The sequence below is a fragment of the Chanodichthys erythropterus genome, chromosome 16 (genome assembly GCF_024489055.1).
Source record: "Chanodichthys erythropterus isolate Z2021 chromosome 16, ASM2448905v1, whole genome shotgun sequence".
Lineage (NCBI taxonomy): Eukaryota > Metazoa > Chordata > Actinopteri > Cypriniformes > Xenocyprididae > Chanodichthys > Chanodichthys erythropterus.
The window spans coordinates 9,964,467-9,984,224 of NC_090236.1; the positions used below are offsets into that span (position 1 = coordinate 9,964,467).

The following is a 19,758-nucleotide window of genomic DNA, read 5'->3' on the forward strand; positions in this document are numbered from 1 at the left end:
ATACTAACAGGAATTAACCGTAGTTATTTTGCATACCAGAGACCTACTAAAACCTTCTCGAAAGACATTTCTTTTTTTAGGTTTTTCTTTTTTTACTCAATAGCGGAAAATTATCCATTTCAATATTCTGCTGTCACACTTGGTTTTCCATCTGCTTTTTTTCCCTCTCTGTTCCTCTTTCAGAAAATGTTTGACACATTACTGTCATGAAGAGAAGCACTTCTCCAAACTCAAGCATACACATATTGCTATAATACATGTAATTCAATGACACTCTTTTCTATTTTCCAGACATATTATGTAATTCAAAATACATTACATTCATAAAGAAAGTTCAATACACATATGATACATATGTTTTCATTTGATTTGGGGGGGGGGGGGGGGGGGGGTTTAAGGCAAAAATGTGTAGGTGGTGTAACATCCAGAAAAAAATCTAAAGTTTGGTATAATGGCTATTTTGTGATTTCTTTAAAAAAAAAAAAAAGCAGTGAAGCCATTTTGTTTTTGAATAACCAACATTCAGAAAGCCATTTTGTGAAAATGTGACAGAAAAACCATAAAACATGCATTACACAATGCATGTAGACCCTCATGGCTGTCTGTGTCAAGTATATTTATAGATATTTTATGATTTTAAGGTTAATTCAAACTGTTTTATGTCAACATAAAAATGTATATATAAAGCAACATTTACATTGCATTTCTAAGAATTTGGTCCATGCTTAAGATTTGATCTGTGACATTCAGGTAACACTTTACAAATGTTTAGATTTTATTTGTTGACATCAGTTAACATGAACTAACAATGGAAAATACTTCTAAGGATTTAATAATCTCAGTAAATGTTCATTTCAACATTTACTAATACATATAATACTTATATTTAACATGAACTAAAAAAAAAGTGTATTTTTATTAACTAACAATAGCAAACATTAATAAATAGACTACTGCAAAACTTGTCCTGCTCATTGTTAGTTAATGTTTGATCGCATACTTTTTATACTATACTATATACTAGGCAAAAACGTTGGCCTGTGTGACAAAAGAATATGTCAGAATTCACAGCACTCATATGAGTAGGCAAAAAGTACCCAGATGAGTTACTTCTTTTGGCGAGATTCTGAAGTGAGCATACTATGGATTTTCACTTTTCATTCAGTAGTTTATGTACTGCTTAATATGTATGAGAATAAAGTTCAACATAAGCCCATAATATTTATAAGTTAGGTCTATATTTTTCCATTTTATTTTGATAAACACAATGTAACATTAAGATTACAAAGAGTTTTTAGCTGTTATAATGCTGATAGCCTACACTCTTAAAAATAAAGGTTCTTTATTGAAATCAATGGTTCCATTAAGACACTTTAACATCGATAGAACCTTTCCATTGCACAAAAGGTAGTGGAAAAAGCTTATTTAGATTAGATTAAAAATGTTCTTCATGCTAAGAAAAAAAGGGATGGTTCACCCAAAACTGTCTGGTTACCAACATTCTTCAAAATATCTTCTTTTGTGTTCAACAGAGGAAAGAAACTCATACAGGTTTGGAACAACTTAAGGGTGAGTAAATGATGACAGAATTGTAATTTTTGGGTGAACTATTCCACTGAAAGGTTCTTTGGGGAACCAAAAATGGTTCTTCTGTGGCATCACTGCAAACCCCCCTTTTGGAACCTTTGTTTCCAAAAGTGTATCATGACGTGGCATCAGCACCATCTCAAGTCAGACAAAAAAAAAATCTAACCAGCATGCGCCTCATGAAGTCGAAGACACCTCATGATATCATGACACTTGACCTTGACTTCAGAGATGAAACTGCCCTGAGAAGCTGCTCTGATTGCTGAACGTTTGAGTGCTGAACCTCTGTGGGAGCCGACGAAAGCCTCTGGTCCATGGCAGGAAGCTCCTGAACTTTTTCCCTCCAAAGATGTGGACGAGCGGGTTCAGACAGCAGTGGGAATACGCTAGAATATGGGTGATACTGTAGATGTTCTCCCCAGCGTTTTCCCACACTGCCGGCCTGAATGTAGGGATGCCTAAAGACTTCAAGGAGAGGAGGAAGAGGAAGATGTTATATGGCGCCCAGCAGATGAAGAATCCCACGGCGATGCTTTGGGTGATACATACAGCATGGTTTCTGCTTCTGATGCGGCTCTGATGGATTGTAAATCCCATTCGGGTGTAGCAGAACGCGATAACCAGGAATGGCAGCAGGAAAAACAGAATTATCTGAGTGAAATATCCAAACAACTCCATAAACATTGAGCTGTAAATTGGAATGCAGAAGACACCATTAGAACTGTCTATCGTATCAGAGAAGATCATTTCAGGCAAGCTGAAGCCCACCGAGATCAACCACGCCGCAGCAGACGAGACGTGCATGTACAGTCTGCTACGACTGCCTACAGACGAAGCGAACACCGGATACACGACCGCCACGTATCGTTGGACAGTCATAACTGTGAGGAACATCATGTAACTGTAAAGGCCCAAGAAGATGCACCAGCTGAACAGCCTGCAGGCCAGTTTCCCAAAGATCCATCCCCAGATGTGAGTAACGGTCCAGGGCACCAATGTGAAGGTGAAGATGAAGTTGGACAATGTCAGATGAAGTAGCAAGCAGTCAGCAGAGCTGCTCAAACCCACCTTCTTCAAGACCACCCAAAGCAAAAAGCTATTTCCTGGTAGACTGATGCAGATGATGAGACTGTAGCAAATGGCGTTGATCATTGCCAGTGAAAAATTCTCTTCCTCTAATGTGATCAAAGGATAATCCACATATGTGTAGTTCATGTCATAATCATAGCTGGAATTAAAGTCCGTGTGGAAAGTCTCTCCATACATCATATCGTCTGTACACTGTAAAAAAAAGTTTTGTTTTTTTTTGTTTTTTTTTGAAGTTGTAAATAAAGTTTATTGGAGTACGATTTACAAGAAAATACCATTTCAGTCTTTGTAGTTCAATTTAACACTGTGTTATTTGTCATTTCATTGCAATTATTTATGAAAATTACAAGCAATTTCTGAGTGAAAAGTGTATAAATTCCTGTCATTAATTACTCACCATCATGTAGTTCCACACACGTAATACCTTTGCTCATCTTCAGAACATAAATTAAGATATTTTTGATGAAATCCGAGAAGTTTCTGATCCCCAAAAGAAAGCAACGTAATTGCCACATTCAAGGTCCAGAAAGGTAGTAAATACATTGTTAAAATAGTCATGTGACTACAGTGGTTCAACCTTAAATCAAAATTTAAGTTTTTTAGCTTTTAGTATGAATATGTTTTAAGATTATGAATAAGCTGATGTGTTCCAAAACAATGACAAAATTTGCATTTAGGAGATATAAGCATTCAAAACTTCAATTCTGCTAAAATGAATCATGGATTTTCATGACATCACCACCAACTTCAGCTTCTCATCAGATCTTCTGTCCCATTAATGTTCTCTAGAATCTAAAGCGTCATGCCTCCTACACTATAAACAGACGCTGAAGCTGTGGCTGAAATCAGTCACTTGTTCACACATTTACATGGTGAATGGTACATAGTGCACTATATAGGGGATAGGGAACGATTCAGACAGTGTAAATATGCTTTTCATTGAGGCGAAGGAAGTCTGGTTTCACATTAGTGTCACACAAACCGCCGCAGCGCACAGTCTGCTCCAGCCCAGAGACATGATAACATTGTGGATCATATGCGCGAGCTGGCGCAGACCACAAAACGTATCAGACCCATTTGAATTCCGCAGAGAATGCTGTATTTTAAAGCGATATGGAGGAGTTTAGGAGTTGAAACAGTTAGAGATTAGAAGGAAACTGAGGCTTTACCAAGCTCAACAGCTCTGGCCGAACTGTGATTTAAATGAAATGCTATTGCTTATTTTAAAAAAGGGGAGGAGCTGTTCAATATGTCCCACCCTGTCTTCCTGTTTCAGCTGAAATTTTACGTCAACACATTGAATAATGCTGCGCATTCCAGGGCACTTAATTGGGTCTTTAATGTTATGAAGTGATGAGAATATTTTTTGTGCGCAAAAACAAAACATTAATAACAACTTTATTAAAGGTGCCCAAGAACATGTTTTCAAAAGATGTAATATAAGTCTTAAGTGTCCCCTGAATGTGTCTGTGAAGTTTCAGCTCAAAATACCCCATAGTTTTATTTTTAATTCATTTTTTTAACTGCTGGGCCATCATAATAAATGGGCCGATTCAGGGTACGCGGCCCCTTTAAATCTCGTGCTCCACGCCCCAAGAGCTCGCGCTTGCCTTAAACACCATAAACAAATTTCACACAGCTAATATAACCCTCAAAATGGATCTTTACAAAGTGTTCATCATGCAAAATGTCTAATCGCGTGAGTATAGTATTTATTTGGATGTTTACATTTGATTCTGAATGAGTTATGCTACACACTATTGGAGAGATTTATAAAGAATGAAGTTGTGTTTATGAATTATACAGACTGCAAGTGTTTAAAAAATGAAAATAGCGACAGTCTTGTCTCTGTGAATACAGTAAGAAAGGATGGTAACTTTAACCACATTTAACAGTACATTAGCAACATGCTAATGAAACATTTAGAAAGACAATTTACAAATATCACTAAAAATATCATGATATCATGGATCATGTCAGTTATTATTGCTCCATCTGCCATTTTCCGCTATTGTCCTTGCTTGCTTACCTAGTCTGATGATTCAGCTGTGCACATCCAGACGTCCTGCCCTTGTCTAATGTCTTTCATAATGTTGGGAACATGGGCTGGCATATGCAAATATTGGGGGCGTACACCCCGACGGTTACATAACAGTCGGTGTTTTGTTGAGATTCGCCTGTTCTTCGGAGGTCGTTTAAACAAATGAGATTTACATAAGAAGGAGGAAACAATGGAGTTTGAGACTCACTGTATGTCATTTCCATGTACTGAACTCTTGTTATTCAACTATGCCCAAAGTAAATTCAGTTTTTGAATCTAGGGCACCTTTAAGCATTGCTACGCTGTTGATATAATAAACAAACTATTTCCGGGTTCTACGTCAGAACGCCAACTCCTTATTGGCTGGTTCCTGCGTTTTTGCACAAAAAGTATTCTCGTCGCTTCATAACATTAAGGGTTGAACCACTGTAGTCACGTTGACTATTTTAACAATGTCTTTACTACTTTTCTGGAACTTGAATGTAGTAATTACGTTGCTTTCGCTTGAGGATCAGAAACATTTCGGATTTCATCAAAAATATCTTAATTTGTGTTCCGAAGATGAACGAAGGTCTTACGGGTGTGGAACGGCATGAGGGTGAGCAATTAATGACAGAAATTTCATTTCATTTTGGGTGAACTAACCCTTTAAAGCCCATTTCTTTAAGGGTAAAGTGACAATAATAATGTAACTAATAAAATATGCAAAAAGATATCAAAAACCATGTACAAATGGTCATTATCCACTTATTTATTCACTAATTAACTGTATGTAACGCTAATGCTGTTATTTACATGAATCAAAAAAATCAAAAAGGACTATAAAATACAACTATTCCAAATCTTTTAAAGCCATCCAGAACAGAAAATATACTTATTTTGTGAAAAATATAAACTAAGTACTTATACAAAGCTATAGACTGTCTTCAGAGGATTTGGAATGTGGCACATGAGTCATATGACCAGTGCTGTGGTAATTTTGAGAGACTAAATAATGACAGGATTTTTTTTTTTTAAATGAACCTTTTCTTTAAAACTATAGGAATTAGAGAAAATGAAAGAAAGCTGTAAAACAATAAATACCTTGATTGTTGTGGTGATTGATCCTTACAATATATGGCTTGTCTGTCATAGAGACACTGAAGAAATCAGGGTTCTGCATGTTTCACCGTCCAGTCACATGAGCGCCCAGCCCACTCTTTACCACCCAACGCATTAAAACACATCTTCTTTTACAGATAAATTCATCTTAAATTAAATCCCTTAATACAGTAGGGATAACACAAATAATTTCCACTATAATTCTTTACATTTCTAGAAAGAGTACAGTTTTGCTTTTTCAAATAATATAAAAATGTAAATATATTTAAATAGACCTTAATACACATCCAAGAGTTTCGCTCTTTCAAATATTATAAAAAAGATTATTTTATAAAATATGTAAATATCTGTATTTCTATTATTAAATATAAATATTAATTATTATTATAATCATTATAATTACATATTTAATAAAATAATCATTAGTTTCAATGCTAATTTGTTAGTTTTAATAATCATTCATATATTTGTATATATACAGATTACTTAATGGTTGTACCAAATTCAATTTTTTTTTATACATTTTAGGGGGGAAAAAGTTACACAACTAAACGTACTAAAAAGTTTCTCGGGGTATAAATAAATCCATCATGTTTGCATTCTGCATTTTTACAGCGTTACCAGCTCTGTGGCGTTTGTTCGTCTCACTTCACAGTTTTCAAGAGCTTCTTCATTCATGTAAGGATGAATCCTGGAGTCGCTGGGATCCGTGGGTCCTCTGTAGGGCCCCGAATGCCTGAGTTCAGGAGAGCAGAACAAAAAGCTGGACAACAGATTTCTGTACTTCCCTCTGAGAATATACAGCGCTGGGTTCATGCAGCAGTGAGAAAATGCCAGAATTCTGCAGACGACAAACGCGACATGCAGATGATAATGTACGCTGGCATTAAATTCATAAATGGACATCAACACGATGACGATATGATACGGCCCCCAGCATATAAAGAAAGCTATAACAATACACAGCACCAATATCACAGTCCTGTGTTTCTGCCTGGTCGACGTTGACATGAGAGTTAGAATGATTTTGGTATAACAGAAAACAATGATGGCAAATGGTATGAGGAACAGCAGGATGAGTTGTGAATAATATCCCACTGTATCATCTTCCGTATTTGTGCTTTTACAAGCATAGGTGTCGACATGGTCAATTTGTGCCTTTGAGGCTAATGAATCTCTCAGACAAGCAATCAAACTTATGATCCATGCACCAACACAGGCAGCTTTTGAACATTTGAGCCTTCGACTTCGTGTTAGCCAGTAACTTCTCACCACCACCACAACAAAACGGTCAAGGGTCATGGCTGTAAGAAGAATAAGACTTCCGTAGATTCCCACAAAATAGGCACCAATCATGATCTTGCAGGCGACGTCACCAAAAACCCAATGATGAAGGAACTCCACACACCAGAAAGGCAGCGTCAGTGTGAACAATAGATCGAAAAGCGCTAAACAGAACATGAAAAGGTTAGTGGCCCTTTTCAGGTCTTCGTAGCAGGTGAGTGCAAAAACGAGGAAGCCATTTCCAAGGATGCTGAGGCAGAAGACCACAGCGTAGCAGACGGCTGTGGTCGTTTTATAGTCATCATCTTCACTCATTATGACTAACTCATCAGTATAGTTGTAATCATATGAGAAGTCCTCATAGCTTCTGGTTGAGTTGGACACCTCCATCTAGCATAAATATAAATAAGCATTTTACAACACCATGCAATTTTCGATTTCTTCAAACCAAACTATTACAGTCATGCATAACAAAAAAGCTGCGCAACTGTTTCTTGCACCTTCAGTATATCAAGAATGAAAGAACACAAAATGCCTACCTCGAGGTCTTATTGAAGAGGTTGTATAACTGCTAAATGAAAATGGTCTAAGTGACAATAGAGATCACACTTCTGTAAGTGTAGTCATTTCCTTTTGCTAACGCAAGCAGTTTCACAATGAATATGTAAAGTGCCAGGGCACTAAAGCATGAGTTTTCTGGGAAATTTAAACCCTTTTCGGCCATTGGTTTACATTGGTCCACAGATCTTAATAGAAATTAATAATCATAAAAAAAAAAAAAAAAATATGTAAAAAAAATTATTGAAGTAAGAAAATTTCATTTCAGTCTTTCTACTTCACAATTTTACATTTAATTCAATTTGTCACATGCCATTTCTTTGTTAATTTTACTAGCAATTTCAAGGTGAAAATGGTTTAAATTTAAATGTACATTTATATTAATTTAGCAGAATTTTAGTAATTCCAGGAGAAATGCCATTGCATTGCTTCTTTTTCAGATTGTGATCATTTCAGTAACAGTTCTTGCAGACCTTTAAAGACTTTTCAGTCTTTTTAGAGGCAGCGTGAATGCAATCCAAAAAACTATATATACATTTTTAATACGTATTAAATAAGTATTCAATATGCTTTTTTAAATTAATATAATTTCAATAATATAAATTGGCCTCAGATAATTATTAAAGGGAACCTTTAATGACCCTTTTCACAAGATGTAATATAATACACAAAAGACATTGGACTATTAGTCTAGACAACTTTTTAGCAATGCTGCATTTCCATATCACAGCACACACATTAAAATAGAGTAAGTACTCTGTGCATACACTCGTCATTTATTTTTTCCTGTACTAATAATCAAAACCATACCAGTTAACCACATATGACTGCTAGTGTTAAAGTTGTGTTGAACTGAATCATCTGAACTTTTGCATGTAAGAGAAAAACAAGCTACAGTGTTGTCAGGTGAAATTCATTTGGTAACCCTTTATTTTAATGATCCATTTTGAACATTCTGTTGATTATAAGTAACTTTACAACTACATGTCTATTAACTCTCATTCGAGTATTAGTAAACTCTCTGCTTAAAGCTGCAGTCTGTAACTTTTTTATGGTTAAAAATGATCCAAAATCAATTTTTGACCAAGTACATAACCAGCCAGTGCTCAAAACGATCTCCTTACCTATTAGCCCGATTCACAACGGTAAGCTTGCAATAATGTTTTCTAATTCAGGTGGAACTGATAGGTTTCTGTGGGAAATTCAAGCATGCCATCATGTCTGTTTACATAAAGAACGAATCCCAGTAGTCTATATCGCATGTGAGGATCTTATACAGTCTATAGTGAGGATGCTGCAGGTGGTGAATAATTTTTAGCCTTTTCTCACAGCAGCTGCAATAATTAAACATCATTTTGATGGCAGTTTATAGATATATGACAAATGGACAATTAGAGATTAGATAATGCTATAACACACACTGTATACACATAGTCACGCAATGCTGATGTTGTAAACATTAAAGGATTAGTTCACTTTCAAATTAAATTTTTCTGACAATTTCCTCACCCCCATGTCATCCAAGATGTCCATGTCTTTCTTTCCTCAGTCGAAAAGAAATTAAGGTTTTTGATGAAAACATTCCAGGATTTTTCTCCATATAGTGGACTTCAATGGCCTCCAAACGGTCGAAGGTCAAAATTGCACTTTCATTGCAGCTTCAAAGCATTCTACACGATCCCAGACGAGGAATAAGTGTCTTATCTAGAGAAACCATCACTTATTTTCTTAAAAAAATTAAATAAATTATATAAGTTTTAACAATAAATGCTCATCTTGAACTAGCTCTCTTCTTCTTCTTTTTCTCTATTAGAATTCCGGCAGTGTAGACATTGTATTACTGCCCTCCACAGGTCTAAGTTTGAACTAATTGTTATATACTTGCACTAGAATATTGTATATGACAATTTAGTTCAAACTTTGACCTGAGGAGGGCAGCAATACACTTAGCAGGGTCTACACTGCTGGAATTCAAATACAGAAAAAGAAGAAGAGAGCTAGTTCAATATGAGCATTTATGGTTAAAACGTATAAAATGTTAATTTTTTTTTAGAAAATGAGCGATGGTTTCTCTAGATAAGACCCTTATTTCTCATCTGGGATCACTGTAAACTGTAATTTTGACCTTCAACTGTTTGGGCTCTACTGAAGTCCACTATATGGAGAAAAATTCTGGAATGTTTTCATCGAGAACCTTAATTTCTTTTCGACTGAAGAAAGAAAGACATGAACATCTTGGATGACATGGGGGTGAGTAAACTATCAGGAAATTTGAATTAGAAAGTGAACTAATCCTTTAACAATTTGAGAACAAAGTATAACAATAACAATAATAATAATAATTTGCACAGTTTGATGTGATATAATCGGTAGCTCGATTTATTGTAACGCTTTTTTTCTCAGTTGGTCAGAACAAAAGTGGCAGAAATGTTACTTACAACAGAGATGGCAACAAAGAGGCAAACCTTACGGACTGCAGCTTTAATATCTGCCAACACTTTAAGCCCTGGGTATACTTCATTTTTTTTAATGCGTACGCTAGTGTATGCACACTCATGAACAGTTTTGAGCAACATCTTTGTATTCTTTCATGCTAGAGTTGTATAAATCAGGGTATTTTCTAACCTCTTCGCACAATCACTAGTCTGTGTAGGCTTTCATTGTCGCTGTAGCTTGCATGCGTTCCGGTTTGTTCTGTTTATGCAGTTTTTCTTTGACTGCTTTGTGAATCGATGCCCACAGGGCACGGTTGCCACCTTGTGGATAAATTTATTATACTGACTATAAGTTACTTTGTAACTACATGTCAACTTATTCTAACCCTAATTTTACCAGTCAACTAATACTATATTAATACTCTAATGAGAGTTAGGTAGGCGACAACTTTGTCAAAACGATCCCTATTCACATGGATCCATGAAAACGACTAAAACTCTGTTTTATGCTGCCAGACCAGTAGATGGCGATGTCACTTTGCAAAGAAGCACTACGCACCTATATTCACAAATTCACGTTTTTGTAGTTTATACAGAGAGGATAACAGTATCATTTTCAAAAACGTGCATTTTGAAGCTTGATTTTAAAAGTTTGTGTTTCAGGCCCCCAAAATGCCTGTTATTGAACGGCCAAAACACATTTAAAAATATTTCCATTTTTAGATGAAAATGATGTTCTGTTAATGCTTCCTTGGTCACATTGCTGCGTTTGCATCCCTGAAACAGCTGATTCTGCTTTTCAACCAGTGGCAGACAGGGGAAGTGTTGGGGAAACCTGTTTGAATAATCATCATATTTCAATTCTTTTTGAGAATGGCAAAGACATAACATACACACAAAAGACATTGGACTATTAGTCTAGACAATTCATTAACAATGCTGCATAGTATATCCATATCAAAGCACACATATCAAGGTAGAGTAAGTCCCCTGAGCAAAGTTCGCAATTGTCATTTGTTTTTTCCTGGAATAATAACCAAAATGCGTATGAGGGGACCACACTGAATCAGCTAACCACATATGACTGCTAGTGTCAAATTTGTGGTGAACTGAACATAGATCAGAACTCATGCATGTACGAGAAACAAGCTGCAATTATTTTTATTCTTTGGCTCATGCAGCACATTGTAGACAGAAAAGTCCCAGGTACATCATGCAGTGAAAGCTTTCAAAAGAATTCACCTTATAAAGAACAGTATTGAACAATACATGATAATGTTCAAGTTTAGCCTTTCCAAGTGTGTAGATGTATCAATTTATGAACTTAATTCCAGGAGAATTTGATGCATTGAAAAAATATATATAGATATTGTTTTTCAAAGTTGCTTGCCCAAAGAAACGACAGCTCGACAGCTAACATGCAAGTGTTTTACATTGCATTAATTTAGTTACAAAACAGAACGCTATATTTGCATAATTTTAAGATCATGGGTTAGTCCTCACGAATGTGTTACCCATTGTGGCAGCACATCCTGTCAGGTGTTTCCTGATAAGTGCCCAATGTACCCATGTTATAATTGTTTTAATTTATTTATTTATACATATTTAACTCTAAAACGCTGAAGGAAAAGCTTAGAAATGTGGTTGGACACAATTTATATTTACTGTTTGTGACTCATAAATGACATTTGTGACAGCTGCGCAGAGAAATATTTATTGCATATGTTTTCAAAAACATTAATAAATCAGAACTTTATTGAAGGATAGATGATAATGATTCACTCAGTTTGAGTTGATTCCAAATGTCAAAGAGGAGAAACTGCAAACGTTTCAGTTTCTTTTTTAAATCGCTTTTTTTTTTTTCTTTCATAAAACTATTTAAAGTTAATAAATCTAATTGGAAAAATGTGAATAATGTGAAACATGCATAATGACAAATGTAGTTAAGAGCATGTGATCACAGCTAACATGTTTATTATATACACCCTTGTGTTATTTGTTCATCATTTGTGTAAAAGTATTAATGTGTAAAAGAAAGCAAATATATATATTGCAAATGAATTTAACACAATAAATGTACACAAGCTCTTGCATCAGATTTTTAGAGCTTTTTTTTTTACTTGCAATTTTAGTAATATAATTGATTGGAACATTTTTCAAGGTTTGTTCATTTACAGAACAGACACTTTACATTGCATTCATTTTGCTGCTGAAAATCAGTTTCAGTTTCAGTTGTAAATTCATTGTTTTAAAATTATATTTAAGCATAGATGGCTAATACATTGATATTTCTTCACCGTTGGAGTAAATAAGCCTGCTGTTTCGATTCTGAGGCTCACTGTTCTTCTTACAGAAAGTCCATAACATTTTCTTCAAGTGATTTCTGAATTTTATCCCCATAAAAACATAAAACACAGGATTCAGGCAGCAGTGTGAGAAAGCCATCATCCGGGAGATGTAGATCCAATAGTCTATAGATTTACTGACGTCACACTCATTAAAAGGAGAGATTCCCCATGCAATCAGAGAGTCCAGAAATATGGCCACGTTGTATGGCCCCCATCCCAAGAAAAAAAACACCACTATGAAGAGGATGAGCTGCACTGTCTTCTTACGAGTGTGAGATGTTGGTCGAAGCAGCCGTGCCAGGATCACAGTGTAGCAAAAAGCAATTATTACAAATGCAATAACGAAAAAGAAATTTTGCAAGTATATAGTTTTAAGCTTCCAATTAATTTCACCTTCAAAATCACAAAGCTGCACTTCATTAGTGCTTTCAGTTTGACCCTCTATCATTACTTCAACGGGGCTGTACACAACAGAGTTAAACATGGCGTGTGGGACAGCAGCGGAAAGACTGATGATCCAGATGACAACAGATGTTACGTAGCAGTGCAGGCTCTTCCTACACATGACCACTGACAAGGGGTGAACCACGGCCATGTAGCGGTGGACAGTCAAAACTGTCAGGAAGATGATGCTGCTGTAATATCCCGTGTAGAACACATAGTTAACTGCTTTGCAGGCAAAATCTCCAAGAGTCCAGCCATACATGTAGTAGTAAGCCCAGAAAGGCAGGCCAAAGGTGAAAATCAGATCAGAGATAGCCAGATTTAACAGGAATGTGTTGGTGAGGGATTTCAGATTTTCATACTTCACAAGGACATACAGGACCAATGAGTTTCCCACACAGCTGAACAGAACAACAATGATAAAAATGACTGGAGTGACGGCTCTTCCAAACTGGTCAACTTTTGTCTTGAAACAGAAATTGTCTCCTATGCTTCCACTGGTCAAACTGTAATTAGGATAATCATAGAATTCACTGGTAGATGTTTCAGACTGACTTTCAATTATTGATTGGTTTGTCATCTTGATGCATAAATGTAAAAATCCGATATTTAATACAAAAATAAGTCGATGATAGACCCTCTAGAAAGGTGTAAAACATGGACCTGAGGAATAAAGAAATGTTTAAGAAATGTCTTTATAAAAGTCTAGATAAAAATTTGCCACTAATGTAAAATGTAAAAGGTACCATGGGAAGATAGTGTAACTTATAACAATGAGTCAAATATTATTTAACAAATTTGAGAAATAATTATTGATTAATTATTGATTAAATGATTATTATTACAAATATTCATTAATATGGACTTCAGAAATATGCAGAGAACATAAAGTTAATGCAATGATAACATTTCTGATACAATATTATACAGAAAGATAATATTAAGTAAGTCACATTCTGTTTTCTCCTTGATGAGTTATATCACTTACCTTTATAAAAGTCTTCAGAGAAAACGTTAATGGAAACAGGTGATGGCAGGCTGAGCTAGTGTAGAAACTTAAAAACTATGAAACTGTCTGAATAAGTGTTTGTTCCTATTAAGAGTATCCGTAAAGAGTACAACCCACCCAATAAATGATGCTCAGATCCCCCATCCTCAAACCCAAACCCAAATGGGTCATGCCCTATTTTTGTAGCTATAGCAAAAATGTATTTGCAAGATCTGGAGAAGCCTTGCCATTTGTCAAATAGTCCAATTGAATCAAGAAAGCTGGATAAAATGAATCACATCGAGTTGGCCTATATATATTAAATATAGATTAGGTTGAACATATTATTAAAATAAAACTCTACCCTGTTACTAGCATCTCTTCTCATGAAGCACCTGCTATAAAAAAGAAGAAATTGATAAAACTTACAGTTAATGATTACTTTTTTTGATATTTCTCCCCGTGTTAAATATATGTGGTTATTCAGTAAACCAAACATTTATTATATGCAGGGCTTGATATTAACACCCCCTAACCCGCCAAATGCGGGTGGATTTCAGCAGTTGCGTGTAACACAGTCACTCCTATTATCCACTTTGGCAGGTTGAATTTGATAATTTAGGCATTTTTCAATTTTAGTCTTTTAAAAAGGCATCTGAAATAATAAACTAAGTGCAGGCCTCCACTCACCAGAGCTCCAGTTAGACAGTGACATCAAGTGTTCGGCCCTATGTAGGGCCATCTTGGTAAATTGTCTTTGAAGTTGAGTTGGCCTCCTCTCGTTGTAGAGAATCATTTTGCTCATGCCTCCGTTCATCTGTGCTCCAGTTAGACAGTGACATCAAGTGTTAGGCCCTCTGTAGGGCTGCTTTTTTTTTTAAACTGTCTTTGAGATTGAGTATGTTTAGCCTCCTCTCACTCAGAGAGACATTTGGTTGAGGCCTCTGCTCACCTGATCTCCAAGTAAACAGTGACATCAAGTGTTCGGACCTCTGTGAGGCTGTCTTGATAAACTGTCTTTGAGGTTGAGTAAGATTGGCCTCCTCTCACTTAAAGAGTTGTTCTGTTGAGGCCTCTGCTCACCTGAGCTCCAGTTAGACAATGATATCAAGTGTTCGGCCCTCAGTGAGGCCACCTTGATGAACTGTCTTTGAGGTTGAGTACGACTGGCTTCCTCTCGTTATAGAGCGTCATTCTGCTCAGACCTCCATTCACCTTAGCTCCAGTTAGAAAGAGACATCACGTGTTCGGCCCTCTGTAGGGCCGCCTTAATAAACTGTCTTTGAGGTTGAGTATGGTTGAGTGTGGTTGGCCAACTCAGAGAGTTGTTCTGCTGAGGCCTCTGCTCTCCAAAGAACCCATCTCGGGCCCTATTGATAATATTTGCCCCAGCAATGCTGATTTTGAGTCAGGCAGGGTTGAGCATTTCTTTAGCAGCTCCCCTGGGGTTTTTTAAGGGTTGAACCAGATCCCCCTAGTATAGTGACTGGTGAAGGAACATATGTTTCTTTTTGCCAGTTTTCCCTTAAAGGTAATGCCTGTCAGGAAGGCTGGCATTACCAGACCTTTGAGTTCTGCCCTTAGGAAGGGCACTGGATGCTCACCCCAGTAAGGAGGAATTAACGCCAGGTTCTTTCTTGCATATGGCATGGAACTTAGGTTGTGGAATGAGGGAATAGAGTCAATGACAGTTCCATATTTGACCTGAGTGAGGGATTGTTCTCGGGCATCTAAGTTTGTTGAGCCTTTCTTTGTGGTTGTCATAGCCATTTAAGCAGTTATTCCCTCAGCATAGCAGAGTGGGTACTCATTCCACAAACTGTCTTTGGACATGGTGCGAGTTCCCATTCGAAAGGGAACGTCTCAGGTTACGCATGTAGCCATGTTACGCATGTTCCCTGAGAAGGGGAATGAGACACTGTGTCTTGCTGCCATGCTTCGGGCATACCTGGTCACGTCTCCTTCAGAGAAAAATGCTGATGACGTGTACTCTATGTGCCCTTTTATACTCACAGTCACACTAGAGTGACGTTACGGGCTGTCGCAGGCCAATGTCATTATCGTGTTTGATACACTTACCTCAGACATCATCATGCCAGAGGCATTCCCCAAAGAGTCTTTGGATGCAATGTCTCGTTCCTCTTCTCAGGGAACCATGGTTATATTCGTAACCTGAGATGTTTGCTTTGATCATCATATACACATTCTTGAAGTTAAAATTAGGCCCGCAAGGAATCTGCACCTACAAAATTCAACAGAAATTTTTATTTTATTTTAATTTGATATAAAATTCATTTTTATTTTAATTTAATTTAATTTTATTTCAGCTTTATTTCAATTACAGAAAACACATTTTAATTGTTACAGTTTTAACTTGAGCAAAAGTGGAATGTCATGTAAAATTCAGTTATTACACCTGAACTAGTTTTTTGTAGGTCTTAACATGACATTCTGTAGTGACCTGGAAGATGGTAATCTCCGGAGTCATATTTAACCAAAAGTCATGTTTAGAGTGATTGCTTTGAGATTAACCTGTTGACCGTTGTGTCCAGTTTGACCATAAAGAGAAGACCACATTTCTGGGCAGCAGGAAAGACAACTGGGACTATTTCTGTTGTGTCTATTGTGTCTGCTTGGTCAAGATTAAAGGAGCTAATGACTACATTCACTTTGTCAAATCAATCCTAAATCAATACTATCTGCTTGGACTTGTGCTTTTTTGTGCATCTACAAACTCTTCAAACAGGACTCTTTTAATACAAAATCAATTGCCTCGTGGACATTTCAACACCCTGCTGGAACTCAGATTCATCATATGTATCAATTCATGTACTTAATTACAGAAGAATTTGCTTACAATTTTAGCAGTTTAACAGTTAGTGAAACTCTACACTCAAGGAGCAAAACCTTAGCCAAGATCTGCACAACTTTAAGTACATTCTCAGCCTCAGACTTTTTGCAAAACACTACACACACTGTTTTGCACAACACTATGTTAGATTTTGCTTTATTTGGCCGTCCAGTCGTTTGGGTGGCTCGCCAATGTATTAGATTTCTCTAATACATAATATAAGTAAGCTTGACCAGAGTTCTTGTGGGGAGAAGAATTTATTGAAGGTAGTAGTTTAGCACAGTTCTTCAGCAGCGATGTCAGCGTGCCGGCCTTCAAAACATCTTAACCCAAAGTTCTGTCTGTGGGACAGAACTTTATGCTGCATTCACACCACCTCGTATTCACCGGAATCTTGAGATGACAACACGTGACATTATATTCGGAGCTGCTCACATCCTTGGACTGGGAATTATGCGTTTCCATGGCACCACTATCAATGCCTATGAATTGAATCGGTCAGGTGGTACATGTGCGAGCTTTCAGAAACACCCAGCTTACAAGCTGTAATTACGAGCTCTACGAGGATGTGAATGCTTTTTACACACTAGATTCTCGTAACTACAGGAATTACGAGGCCGCGTGAATGCACCTTTATACATGAAACCAAAAGGGTTACAAACAATAGAAAACTGTTAGGACCTCCCACAGGAGATCGATCTACCTTGCAATCTACTCTGAGCAATGCTGTTCCTTGTCATTCAGTTTCTGTGGGCCATACGTCTGTATGGGCCATTTGGTTCACACCTTACTAACACAGACAGTTGATTGCATCTGAGGTGCAGTCCCAATGTAAATACATCTAACTAAAGATAATGACAATACACATAATCTTTCAACTAAACACACTTCTCTACATTAGACACAGAAATCTAACATAATGTCACTTCTTTGACATTTCAAGACACTGCTTTCCAAAATACCACGACAATAAACCAACTGATCAAACATGGCCGTCAGGTCTTAGGTGCTTAACTGTGAACTAACAATCAGGTACGAGTAATATAAAAAGGCAAAAGGTGAGTTTATGTGTGTAACACAGTTCGTATGTACGGGAAGAAGGAGGCGGGAACAGGTGAACATTCAACAAAACTTTAATACCAAAATAAACAAAGAACAAAACGAAAGTAATGCCGGCAGACCCTCGCGGACGTCTGCCGGCCACACAAACATAATAAAACATAAAATAATATCCAGGCCTGGTCCTCTCTCGTCCTTCACTGTCGTTGCTCCTCCTTTTATGCTCCCGGAGCTCCTCCGTGAGAGACTCAAGGCCGATGCGCCTCCCAGGTGATGCTCGTTAACTCTCACGCCACCGGCCTCGCGCCGTTCCCTCACGGCTCTCGCCCGCCCTGGTCGCCACAATGTGTCTTCAACAAAATGGAAGGCAATGTTGCAGTAAGAGGGAGAGGGAGAAACATGCTGAAGTCCAGCTCCAAGGTTGCTTCTGTTTCAGCAAATTGTGTAAAGGCTGCAGCCGACTGGAGAGGTTTTTCAAAAACCGACCATAGTAGTTCAATAGGCCTAAAAACGACCGTAGCTCTGTGACATTGTTGGGTTTTGAGGCATTAACAATCGCTGCAGTCTTTTCCTCAGTTGGATGTAGACCCTCTATGTCGATACAATGGCCTAAATACTCAACACTGCCTTGCATGAACTGACACTTGGAAAGTTTTACTCTAAGTCCATACCTCTCTAGTCTGGAAAGCACTTCATCCAGTCTCCTAACATGCTCCTCTTTTGTACTGGCAGTGATAAGGATGTCATCAAGGAAACAGGTGACATGATCTAGCCCTTGCAAGATTTGATCGATGACAGCCTGGAAAATAGAAGGAGCACTGGCCACTCCATAACTGAGACGATGGTACTTGTACAGGCCACGGTGAGTATTGATGGTGAGGTATTTTTCTGAATGCTGGTCTAATTTTAATTGCTGATAGGCATGCGCCAAGTCCAGTTTGCTAAACAACGTTCCGCCTGCCAACTTAGTGAACAAATCTTCTGTGTTGGGCAGTGGATATGTTTCTTCCTCTAGGTTCTGGTTTATAGTGACTTTATAGTCACCACAGATGCGGATTGACTTATCACTTTTTGGCACGACTACTATTGGGGCCGCCCATTCTCCTCTTTCAGTCTTGGATTTTATCGGTGATCTTTTCCACCGCTTCTCGTAAAGCATAAGGAACGGGTCTCGCTTTCTGAAAGATCGGAGTTGTATCAGGACGAACACGGATGGTAGCTTTAAAATCTTTAATTGCACTTGGTTTATCAGAAAATACCTCGGAGTGTCGTCTCAACACTGCTTTTAATTCTGGGTCAGAGGCCACTTCCGCTTTTTCCACCATGAGAATATTTGGCCAATCCAACTGAATTTTCTCTAACCAGTTTCTGCCCAGCAGGGCCGGTCTGTCCCCTTTGACGATGACCAATGGTAGTGTGACATTTTGCTTTTCATACTTCACTGGCACATCAATGGATCCCAGCAATGGAATTCTCTCCCCTGAATATGTAGTTAGCTGCATGCTTGTTTTGCTTAAAGGTATGTGCGACAGGAACTCCTTGTATGACAGTTTTGACATCAGCAACACTGCTGCCCCCGTGTCCAGCTGCATGTCCATGCACTTTCCATCCAAATTTACATTTACCACAATTCCTTTTTTTCCGTTTGAGGTTGTGTACACTGTATACACTCCAAATAACTCTGATTCATCCTCTTTTCTTTCATCTGAACACTCTGCCTCCACATACTGCGTCTGTCTGGCTGTTCTCTTATTCCTACAGGCCCTTGCAATGTGTCCAATTTTGTTACACACATGACACTTCTCATTCTTAAACCTGCAGTCTCTAGCTGAGTGTTTCCCAGCACACCTGTAGCATTTATTGCTTTCTTCTTTTCTCAGTTTGCTCTTTTGGTATTTTCCTTTTTCAGAATAATATCTCCCTTTAAACTTTCCTTTGCCTTTCTTTTGAAAAAGTTTAGCTTCGCTCACAGC

General features: G+C 37.5%; 3 protein-coding genes across 3 annotated transcripts; all 3 read right to left on the reverse strand.

The window, feature by feature from the left end:
• Positions 1-390: 390 nt before the first annotated feature.
• On the reverse strand, positions 391-5,920 carry xcr1b.3 (chemokine (C motif) receptor 1b, duplicate 3). Its single transcript, XM_067363685.1, has 2 exons — positions 5,801-5,920; positions 391-2,868 (listed from the first exon to the last, which is right to left on the reverse strand). Exon 2 carries the CDS (start codon positions 2,854-2,856, stop codon positions 1,813-1,815), a length of 1,044 nt encoding a protein of 347 aa, XP_067219786.1. The 5' UTR covers positions 2,857-2,868; positions 5,801-5,920; the 3' UTR covers positions 391-1,812.
• Positions 5,921-6,410: 490 nt separating this feature from the next.
• xcr1b.2 (chemokine (C motif) receptor 1b, duplicate 2) lies at positions 6,411-7,739 on the reverse strand. The gene is made up of 2 exons (XM_067363684.1): positions 7,642-7,739; positions 6,411-7,492 (listed from the first exon to the last, which is right to left on the reverse strand). Exon 2 carries the CDS (start codon positions 7,490-7,492, stop codon positions 6,428-6,430), a length of 1,065 nt encoding a protein of 354 aa, XP_067219785.1. The 5' UTR covers positions 7,642-7,739; the 3' UTR covers positions 6,411-6,427.
• Positions 7,740-12,369: 4,630 nt separating this feature from the next.
• Positions 12,370-13,467, reverse strand: LOC137003480 (chemokine XC receptor 1-like). Its single transcript, XM_067363654.1, has one exon. The coding sequence runs from the start codon at positions 13,465-13,467 to the stop codon at positions 12,370-12,372; it is 1,098 nt and encodes a 365-aa protein (XP_067219755.1).
• Positions 13,468-19,758: the final 6,291 nt, after the last annotated feature.

What these genes read in the sequence shown, in the direction of transcription:
- xcr1b.2 (XM_067363684.1), bottom strand. Translation starts at nt 7,492, where the DNA reads ATGGAGGTGTCCAACTCAACCAGAAGCTATGAGGACTTCTCATATGAT.
- xcr1b.3 (XM_067363685.1), bottom strand. Translation starts at nt 2,856, where the DNA reads ATGATGTATGGAGAGACTTTCCACACGGACTTTAATTCCAGCTATGAT.
- LOC137003480 (XM_067363654.1), bottom strand. Translation starts at nt 13,467, where the DNA reads ATGACAAACCAATCAATAATTGAAAGTCAGTCTGAAACATCTACCAGT.